Here is an 11,102-nt window from a genome sequence, read left to right on the forward strand (position 1 = left end):
CATCCACTGTCGCAAAGAGGATCCTGACTGCGTCTGTAGTAGAGGGGAGGAGGAGGAGGAGGAGGGGGGTGGGGGGGTATGAAGTTGAGAATGGGCAGGCAAGGGAGGGTGGGTGGGCGGTGATAATAATATGTTAATAATCAGACTGTGGTGGAATAATAATTCTGACAGCTCAGTTTTCTGATTTTAAGCCAAGCACTCCAGTAAAAAGGAAAAAAGATCACATGGCTTCATATGCATAATTAACCCTTTCATGCAAACTGGTCACTACAGTGGACAGTTATTCTCCAGCTGTTCTCTTGTATATTCATGGGTTTTCTTTTTTTAGTTCTATATCAGTTAACACAGTGAACTGTAAGCCCGAAAGTTGTGTTTACTAAAATGCTTTAATTACAATGTACTTAAATGATTTAAGTTTAATGACATTACTGTAAAATGTTTGGTATATTCTACTAATTTGTAGACATAGTTGAAAGTACGAAAAAGTTTAAGTTGAATGGATTTAAATCACTAAGTTTTAGTCATGACCACACCTTTTTATCTGTGCATTGCATTGTGGGTATTGGGCATGTCATTGAAAATGTGTTATTTTTATGTGCAGGGGTTCAGCAGGGTTGTGGTGTCAGTGTTAATTTTGACTTAATGTGTGTATGTATGTCAGTGTTTATTGGCCTAATTTGTGTTTGTTTTTGTATTTTTGTAGAGCTGCACCATGAGTCAGAGCCATTGGAAGAACAATAGATTTACTGTTCATCCTAAATCAAGATGAATTGCATGAAATTTAGAGGCTTTGTTGATTAAAAGCCCTACTTGTATTGGCAAACACCATAAAGCTAAAGTGACCAAGTTCCATCTGTGTTACAACATAAGTTTCAATTATTAAATAAAGCACTTTGTATTGCAAAAGATCTTACTGTAAATCAACTTGGAATTGAGTAAAATAAACTGATATTAAGTCTTATGACTATACAAAGCAATTGACATTGCAACAAATTGTAAGTTAAAGAAACTCGGCATTTAGTGTGTTGTACTTAAAATAGCAATTCCATTCAAGTCAAGCATTTAAGTTTAATACACTCAAGTTTTCGTTACTCATTCAATTTTTTAAGGCAACGAGTTACCTGAGATTTTTTGAGTAAACTCAACTATCTGGTCTTACAGTGTGGACACTTATGCACCATCCCATACACTACAATTCATACAATTACTGTATCTGTGCTGTTCTTGATAAACCTGATCAGCACTAACATGTTTTAGTGTAAATCAATTGTCAGTTCTTATTAGACTGTAATTAACAGTTTTCTTAATTAAAAAGTTGGGGTTTTTTTGTGGCATTTTATCTCCATGAAGTAAGTAATAACAAGTATTAGACTATGTTAAAATGTGAGAAAACAACAGATTAGTTTCATTAAAAAAAAAACTGCATTTCATAGTTTTCACACAGTATATCACTTTCTGATATAGCATTTTAAATAGATGTTTCTTTGGTTCAAAAATTAAACACATGGTGTCTGGCTAAAAGGACATTTTTGTAACACCATTAAAAATAAGTTCATTTAGAAAATTTCAATCACATTGTTTTTTTCATGCCTAAAGAGGAATAAAAACACACAGGGTAAAAAAAAATCTTGACTAAGGTCCTCATAATTCATGCATCAAAGGGTTAATATAACAATATATGTCATAAATAAACATTCACAGACCAACCAAGCTGGATTTTGATGAAAGCAGCAGACACCCTCTAAAATATGGGTTCACACTTTTATTCTAACGCCTTTATAATGACCATGTTTACAGCAGCATCCGCCCGTCATACGACACTTCTTATTGGTGATCGACTTGAATCAAAGCTGACAGTTGTATTAACAATTTGTTGTCGGATTTTAATTCAATATTAATCATATGTCACTTGATAATGTGCTTAATTGGCTGGTTAATTAATGTCTACACCCGCTTAACTGTAGGGGAAATATTGGAAAGTGGTCCGCTCTGAGCTGCTCCATAACAGCAGTGGAAGGTAAAATGATAAATATACTGATGAAATAAAACTACAAATGAATTAATTATAACCAGCATACGTGTACCAAGTATACAATATTAGTATTTCAGTGATAAAATACAACGTTATTTCAATTTTCACTTGCAACACGATCTTAAAAATCGTTAAAGATTTTTACAGACACCCCCGTTTTTCACTTCAGATGTAACCTTCCATGCTGCGCGATACTCCTGCTAGTCCCTCTTTGTCCGGTTGCGATAGAAGGCCATGATAATTATGGCAAAATTTGCGTTTTTGAATGAATTATAGATGAATGGTGGATCAACAAGCATACACCGTGTGAGGACTGGTTTGCTGGCAATGACACACCAGAGAGTTTCAATTTAAAGGACAGCACAGCAAGCAACGGAGAAAGGGTACAGTTTGCTTCCAAGACAGTCTGCAAGATGGCTAGCTATCTTCAGTGGCATGCTAACGTTAGCTAACAAGCTAATGTTAGCATAGTAAACAACAGCTTTCAAAACGTGATCGGTTGCTTTTCTCTTATCCATGCTGTGATATATTAAATTAAGTGCACATTTCCAGAATTGAATGTGTGGAGATAAACCACAGTTTCGAGTGTCTGTTGAATTGTTGCGGCTTGTGGGTGAAATCTCAACGCTGCTATCTAGCCACATTGAGTAACGTGGCTAGCTAGTTAGCAGAGGTAGTAACTAGCTTGTGTTAGCTAGCTGGTCGAGAACTTAGCTACACACATCTGTAAGTGATCATTTTAGAAAGGGAGGGAGGGGTGCTCTGCAACTTGCTTGTACTGGCAGTCAAGCCAGGTAGCAAGCAACCAGTTTCACCTAGCTAGTAAAAGCTGGCTTACAACAAACTTCTGCTAAATAACGTGAACCAACGCATTTTATCTGACGTTATTTGGTGACCAAATCCCGGCGTGACAGACACCGTGGGGAAAGATTTGCAGCTGGAAAGGAGTTTGCAGACCTGGGCCGGTGATTTTAATACAATTTAGCTACCAATACGCGTTAGTTACTGCAGTGATGCAAACTATTTTAGAGTGATTAACATGACCTGAAGGCAGATACCACCTCCTCGGCTTAGAGCCTTCAAGACGTCGTCATTTTTAACTTTTTTTTTCTTGCATATGAACGGTGATATGCCACTTCACCGACAGTCATATTAGCTAATGGCTGCCGAATCGGGGAGACTACTGGCGGGACAAGGAAAACGAAGCAAAGGTAGGAATTATTTTCACCCATCTCCCAATCAGATCGGAATCATCCATTACTGCGCTGCAATGGGCTGCACTGGTGCTGTTAGCAAATCCCTTCTCGCCTCCCCCATATGTAAACTTCACGACTGTCTCCGGTGGTGGCTGTTTCTCACAGACTGGATCTGTGAAAGGGGTTCATGTCTATCTTGCTATCAATGTACCTTCAACTACGTTTCCTCGTTCTCATGTCTTCGTCTTTTCCTGTCTCCCTCATTGACCTTACCTCTTCTGCCTCTGTTTGCGGCCTCTCTCCCTCTCGCCTGGGTCATTTGGTCTGCCTGGGTCATTTGCGATTCAAGGCTTCATAACCTTGGTGATGATAACGCCTGGATGTTCAGCATCTTGTCCTCATGCCAGTCTATGTCCCATCATTGACTCCATCTCAACTGTTGGACTTGAAAAAGAGGCCCTAGGTCTAAAAGCTGCTCCACTCTGTCACTAAGGGGTATTGGCCAATCCAAATGTAATGATGTACTTAATTGGTGGTGAACCAAAATAAGTGAAAGAGGAGTAATAGTGTGGCTAATCATATATTTTTTTACCTTTCTATCCTTTCCCTCTGTTTGTCATTATTTCAGCTTCACAGATGAAGAGCCCAGAAAAGAAGAAGGCGAGGAAATCCACGACTCAGGTAATGTTTACAAATCTGCTCCATCTTCTGTCGGTGTCAGTGGTCGATCAGTGTGTAATTAATTATCAATAAGACCAGTAATCAATATTGAAACCCAGTGTACATAAGCGGTAAAAAATTAAAATGCTGTCAAATTTGAGAATAAATCCAACACTGAAGTTTGATTTTAAAAAAAGTCTTTAATAAAATAAGCATAATACCCAAATTTTCAACAGTACCAAGTGTCAATTTTGTTGCTGTAGAAGTGATGCCAGGAAGGCTGCCTTGTTTCTTCTCTCTGTACAGTAGAGGCAGATAGATTCTTAACGGTGATTGTCATGACAACAGTCACACCCCCAACCCCTCCACCCATGAAAATCATCTTGATAAGCAAGATTTTCTAAAGCCAGAAACATTGTCAAGAAGTGTTTGTTCTCAGAGCACTTGAATTGTCATATATGAAAGCTTATGGAATTATGGTGCAATAATTCCGAAGGTCTTGCCTTGTAAAGATTTCAATACAGTGGAAACTGCTCAGTGATCAACCACTAATGGATGGAAAAACCAGGGACAGAAATCATTCCTATGCAAATAACTTCCTCATACTAACAAAGTTGTCCATTTCCAGTATGCAGTTTAGGTCTTTTATACCGAAGGCATGTGCTGTATGCACTTTCATGAAATTTTTTCTGAACGAAAAATGATAGAACAAATTAGGGCCTGTGAAGCTGACCTCATTAAGTAGACTGATAATATATGGTGACATGATGCCCTTGTGCTGTGGTGAAAAGACAAAAGAGACAGAGAACACTTTCCATAGCCTTTGTGTATGTAAGAAGCTGCTAAAGGCTAATTAGAGTAATTGCTTTGCTCATGTCACATTCTCTGAACCATGAGCATCTGTGTGAAAAACCCCTGCCACATAATTTAGAGTTGGAGATACTGGATGTGTTTTTTTCATATTTACGACAGCATATATGAGTAATGTAACAGGATCCAAAATGTGTGTCAATGTATGTTTTTATCTGCCAGACTTGGAAACACCATGTTCAGTAACAAAAGGTGTTGTTTATAAAAAAAAAAAAAAAAAATCATCTGCTTGCAGTGACCAGTTTTATTTAGCAACTGGAACTGGTTTCCACATTACTGCTAGTATGAACATTTAAATGGTTTGTTCACATAAAAAGGAGCAAATTAAAATAAATCCAATGCTTTTTTTTCCCACTCATGTATTTCAGGCAGCAGGGTTTTCCCATCTCACTGAGTTTGCACCCCCTCCTACTCCCATGGTGGACCACCTGGTTGCGTCCAACCCCTTTGACGATGACTTTGGACCCCCATCTCGACCTGCTGGAGCAGGCGGACCAGGTGGTGCTCCATTTCTTTCCAGTCCAGGAGCAGGTGGCGGAGGTGGGTATGGAGGCGGAGGCAGGATGGGCGGAGGTATGGGTTTTATGGGAGGACCAGGGGGACCAGGTGGTGGCCAGCCTGGACGACGACCGCCATTTGGTCCTCCATCCAATGCTGGACCTCACCACCAGCTAGGTTTTGGAGGAATGCCTGGCTTTGGGGGTGGTGGTGGGGGTGGTGGTGGGGGAGGTGGAGGAGGAGGTGGTGGTGGATTTCCCCCTGGTGGTCCCTCCCAGTTCAATATGCCACCAAACTTTAGTCCACCCATGCATCCAGGGCCAGGATTCAATCCCATGTTGTCCCCCGGAGGTATGGGAGGTCCTGGAGGAGGGGGGCCACCCCACCCTAGATTTGGCATGCCTCCGCAACAACAACATGGACAAGGGGGACACCCCTTTAATAGCCCCCCATTACCTGGAGGTGGAGGGCCCAGAGGTCCCTCTCATGGTCCCATGAACTCCATGGGCGGCATGGGTCCTGGTATGAACATGATGGGTAGTATGGGTGGAGGCCCCGGAGGCAACATGGTTGGAGGATTACCAGGCATGCCCCCTCAAGGACAGTTCCCTCCCTCACAGGATGGTTCCTACCCTGGCCCCAGTCCTCCAGGACCTGGGAATGAGGAAGGAAAGAACTTTGGAGGAGCGGGGTCACAGCCTGGGCCTCAACAGCAGCAGCAACAGCAACAACAGCAGCTTAACTTAAACCCCAACGGCCCCCCTCCTAATAACACCACTCCTGGGCCTCCTTCCAACTCCGGCCCACCACAGCCTGGCGGTGGCTTCCCAGGTCATCCTGATGTCCAACAGCCCAACGCCAGTACACCCGGTCAGCCTCCCTCAGCACCGCCACAGCCTAACCCCAACTCCTCTCCAACCGGTCCACTGAATGGATCAGGACAACCTCCACATCCACCTCCCAGTCAGCTACAGCCCCCTAGCAATACAAACACCCCTAATTCTAATAACTCTAGCCAACAGCAGCAGCAACAGTCCACTCCACCCAACTCCACACCCGGCTCCACCCCCTACAACCAGCAGAACAACACTCCTGGCAGCAGTGGGCCCATGCCAAACGCTGCCCCCAATTCAAGTCAGAACAACATGACCAACAACAACGGGGGAAATACTCCTGGCAGCAACCCCAATCCCCCGTCTAACTCCACCTCTACCCCAAACACCCAGTCTCCGCTGCCCCCTGGTCCCGCCGCCCCCTCGACCGGACCCGGATCAGGTCCGGGGAAACTCGGCGGTCCGGGGATGGTCTTTCCTTGTGGCCTCTGTATGGCAGAGGTGCACGACGACCAGGACGCCATCCTGTGCGAAGCATCGTGCCAACGCTGGTTCCACCGTGACTGCACAGGCCTGACGGAGCCGGCGTACGGGCTGCTGACTCGAGAGAGCGCTGCCGTCTGGGCCTGTGACTTCTGCATCAAGACCAAGGACATCCAGGCTGTGTTTGTGCGCCAGGGATTAGGCCAGCTGGTGGCAGCTAATGAAAGCTGAGGAGTCGGCGACAAAGGAGCAGTATGGAGGTGCAACGTGTAAGGACGAACAGAGACAGTGTTTGGTCTGATCTGATTTATCTCAATGACCTGTGCGTCACGTCTGCTTCTCGCCCAACTTTCTCTTGACTAGCCCTTTACTTATTCACTACACAGAGAAATACACTCATTGACCTTCATGCTTATATACAGCACTTTGAGTGACTCTAGGCAAATTATTTTCTTCCCCCATATAGGAGTCAAATCATGATGAATGTTTAACTACACAATCCTTCAGACATCTAGCCTGCCAACCAGCAAAGCACTGACACCAACACACTACCTCACACAGTTTGTGACTGACTGGCATCGAAGCTCTCGCACTGACTGGCTGTGATCGACCTGCCGTACTCATGCGCCACATGAGTGTGATGATATTTTAGACGCATACACACTCACAAGAGGCAGGTTAATAAATCACTGTAGGTATGTTCAAATATGTCCCTGATGTTTGATACAGTGAGCCAATGTCAATGTAGTTTCACAGTTACATTAAACCCTACATGATCGATTAGTGCTTATAAGTTTAAAAAAAAAAATAAATAAAAATATTATGAGTGCCTAAAAAAAAAAGAAAAAAGTAAAAGGGCCTTGGATTTGATTTATTATGGCATTATTTTCCACCAGATTTTCCATGAGAGTGCTTAATGTCAGCACAGGCCTGTCATTTTTAGACTTTTTAATCACAAGCAAATAAGATGAAATGGACAAATAAAACAGCATATTGTGTAAAATCTCACTCTCAATGATATTGTGAAACAGTGTTAACTGGGGAAGTCTTTAACTAATTCCTGCATCTACACACATGCCTACATAACGGTACACACATTTTGACTCTGCTTGTTGTATAATTTTGACCCACTGCTGATTAATCCAAAGGAAACCCCGGCCGAGACACAAACACACACCTCACAGACAGAATTAACCATCAGTAGTTGTAAATATTAGGACAAATCATTTGTCTGGTATTCCATCATTTGTGAACATGCCGCAGAATCGACCAATGAACAAAAGAATGAGTTGGACTTCTGTGTCTTGGTTGTATACAGTAAGACGTTTTGGTTTTTATACAGTACATTTAAGTCAAGCGTTTCTTTTTATCTCTGCAGTACTCATGAATTGTGAAAACAGTGCTTTTGGATGGTGTTGGCATAGCAAGTAGTGACATCATGTCATATCAGATGTGCATAGTCCTTTTTCTGAAAAAAGAGGGGAGGGGGGTGCATGTGAACCAATGCAGTAACTGTCTGATCTGTTTATGTTTATATTCTGGCCCCTGCAACAGGCCTTGAAGTAGACCAAATAACTAAAGAGCGAAAATGCCCATTTTTCACATTTCTGTCATGGTATAAGGTGTTAAAACTATTCTTCCTTCTCTCTTTCCTTATTTTTTTCTTTATTCAGTGTCCAAGTTGCCTTTCTTTTCTTTCTCTCAGCTGTTCCTTTTTATTTTGTACTGGTATTTGTGGCGTGCTCTTGCTCCACTTTGGCGCCTCCTGGTGGAACCTGGAGGAGCCAGGAGTCCCACACCAGGTGGGGAAGGGAAAGGTACTGAACTTCGAAGTAAAAACAGATTTTTTTTGTACTTGTCCATGTCTGTTTTTATTCCTTTTTTAAAAATTTTTATTTGTTTGCTAACCGTTGTATTAAAATAAGGGTTGGACCCAGTAAAACTGATACCAATGTAATTGTTTTGTATCACAATCTGCAGAATTTTAGTCATAATCTAAACCTGTGGGAACTTTCCAGTTAAGGACATACTTTATATTTACAAATGAATTACCTTGTTTTGCAAAGCTTTTATCAGTTGAAAATAACGCAACACGTAATTTAACGAAAGTATATGTCAAAATAAGAACACTTAAAAAGTAATACAATTTTTAAAAAGAAAATCCATATTTTAGTCTTGTAGAAATGCAGAAGCTTAATCAGAAAAGAAGCCACGAAACAATATACTGTAAAACGTTTGTAACATTAAGTCAAAGTCCATAATTGTGTTTAGGAGAAACTCAGAAGTAAGTCTCGACTTCTGAAATACTTTGTGTTTTTTCTCAGAAAAGCTGGACAAATCAAGTATTTGTGGCCTGACATAACTATAGAAAACACATTCATTCAGAAATATAAATATTGTAGATATTGATATATAGATTAAACTAATAAGATATTTTTTATAAAAAGGCAAAGTCAAATTTGAAAAACTTTTAGTACCAAAAATTGCAACTCTTCACACAGTTTTAACAAAACAGAAAAATAAGAATATAACAAATTACTAAAAACTAAATGCCAAACTATTGTCATTCAGGGAAGCACATACCAGCAAATAGGCAAAGAGTTCAACTAATATACTGTTTACAATCTGTGGCAATAAGTTAACCTTGGTTATGGTGAAAGAAAATTCAGAAATGTATCTTTTCTTTCAGATAGAGGCGGTTTGGTGAGAATTGAAGCCAAATTTCTTTCAGTGTTATGATCAATTTATGATTTGAGTTCATTTGTAATTGCATGAACTGATTCCAAAACATGATTCAAACACACACTGCTTTAATCTCTTATCTGACAGGGGAAATACATTCAATATTCGCTCATATTAACAGTAATATACAGTATCATAACAGTAGCAAGAAATAAGTTGTATTCTGAATTTTTATTGAACAGGAAAACTTCAGGAATAATGTTTGATTTTACAATTTTGACAGTTTTCATCGAATCTTGACTCATCAAACGAATCTGATTCATCTATACTTTCAGAAAACTGGAAGAAAAATGTTTATATGAGCAAATATTGAAGATTATTTGTGGCTTAAATTTGTATGAAACATTTACATTTTTCAGATACATAGATATTTGTGGAGTAAATAAATCAGGGCGTTTGGCATAAAAATACAAAGCAAAAAAGAAAAGTGGAAGTTGCATCTATTTTTTTTTTCAAGTGATATTTCTTGATTTTACTGAGGTAAACCTGTAAAGCAAAGGCACAGTTTAGATAAATAAATCCTGAAATGACCCTGCAGAATAAGAAAAATCTGCATTATAATCTGCATGTTTCATTATTTCATTTAACCCTTTCATGCACAAATTATGAGAACCTTAATCAAAATTTTTTCCTGAGTGTTTTTATTTCTCTTTAGGCATGAAAAAAACAATGTGATTGAAAATTTTCTTCTGAAAAAAAAAAAAAAAAAAATCAAAAAAACATAAAAGAATGAAAAAAAAATTCTTATGAACCTATTTTTCATGAAGTTGCAAAAATGTCCACTCAGTTGGACACCACACGTTTAATTTTTGACGGACAGAAACATGTATTTACTGATAAATTGTGTGAAAACTATGGGGAGGACTTCTGATTCTAGGGGTTTATGCTCAGGAGAGATCTACATAATGTTACCAATTCATGTCAGAAAACATATGTAGTGTCTTAAAACTTTAACCCTTTCATGCATACTGGTCACTACAGTGGACAGCTATTCTACAGCTGTTCTCTTGTATATTCATGGATTTTGTTGTTTTTTTGTTTTTGTTTTTTTTTTAAACATATCTTTATTAAAAATTTAAGACACTATATATCTTTTCTGACATGAATTGGTAACATTATGTAGATCTCTCCTGAGTATAAACCCCCAGAATTACAAGCCCTCCCCATAGTTTTCACACAATTTATCAGTAAATACATGTTTCTGTCCGTCAAAAATTAAACATGTGGTGTCCAGCTGAGTGGACATTTTTGCAACTTCATGAAAAATAGGTTCATAAGAATTTTTTTTTTTAATGGATTTTTTTTTTTTTTTTTTAATTTTTATTTTATTTATTTCTCAGAAGAAAATTTTTAATCGCATTGTTTTTTTCATGCCTAAAGAGGAATAAAAACACTCAGGAAAAAATTTAGGTTAAGGTTCTCATAATTTGTGCATGAAAGGGTTAATAAAGCTATGTGTATAAAAAAAAATAAAAATAAAAAAATCCATGAATATACAAAAAAACAGCTGTAGAATAGCTGTCCAGAGTGACCAGTATGCATGAAAGGGTTCATCTGCGTGACTTCAAACACGGACACTACAAACCTAAACCGCACAGGGGACTATTTTTCAACTGATGGAGAATGAATTCCCTATAAAACCTTTCTGAAAATGGGTCACTCTTGCCTCTTTACCCGTGGGTACTGAGTAGAAACCGAGCCCACGGCAGGCACCGCCCATCGGGGAGCCGCCCACCAATGGAGTGGGTGCTGAGGCGGGACGTGGACGATCCGATCCGATCCACTGGC

General features: G+C 39.8%; 1 protein-coding gene across 2 annotated transcripts; it reads left to right on the plus strand.

Annotated features, from left to right (window-relative positions):
• Nucleotides 1-2,226: 2,226 nt before the first annotated feature.
• On the plus strand, nucleotides 2,227-8,518 carry pygo2 (pygopus homolog 2 (Drosophila)). 2 transcript variants are annotated; one of them, XM_030147469.1, is made up of 4 exons: nucleotides 2,227-2,415; nucleotides 3,180-3,243; nucleotides 3,857-3,909; nucleotides 5,127-8,518. In XM_030147469.1, the coding sequence occupies exons 2-4, from the start codon at nucleotides 3,192-3,194 to the stop codon at nucleotides 6,801-6,803; spliced, it is 1,782 nt and encodes a 593-aa protein (XP_030003329.1). In that variant the 5' UTR covers nucleotides 2,227-2,415; nucleotides 3,180-3,191; the 3' UTR covers nucleotides 6,804-8,518. The 2 variants fall into 2 exon arrangements, with proteins under 2 accessions (XP_030003329.1, XP_030003330.1); XM_030147470.1 differs by lacking the exon at nucleotides 3,180-3,243.
• The last annotated feature ends 2,584 nt before the right edge of the window (nucleotides 8,519-11,102 follow it).

The sequence above is a fragment of the Sphaeramia orbicularis genome, chromosome 11 (assembly GCF_902148855.1).
Source record: "Sphaeramia orbicularis chromosome 11, fSphaOr1.1, whole genome shotgun sequence".
NCBI classification, from domain to species: Eukaryota; Metazoa; Chordata; class Actinopteri; order Kurtiformes; family Apogonidae; genus Sphaeramia; species Sphaeramia orbicularis.

Excerpts from the sequence above, each read along its gene's own strand:
- pygo2 (XM_030147469.1), top strand. The coding sequence starts at position 3,192 with ATGGCTGCCGAATCGGGGAGACTACTGGCGGGACAAGGAAAACGAAGC. Across the intron at positions 3,244-3,856 it reads ACAAGGAAAACGAAGCAAAG|CTTCACAGATGAAGAGCCCA; the intron begins GTAGGAATTATT and ends TCATTATTTCAG. Across the intron at positions 3,910-5,126 it reads CGAGGAAATCCACGACTCAG|GCAGCAGGGTTTTCCCATCT; the intron begins GTAATGTTTACA and ends CATGTATTTCAG.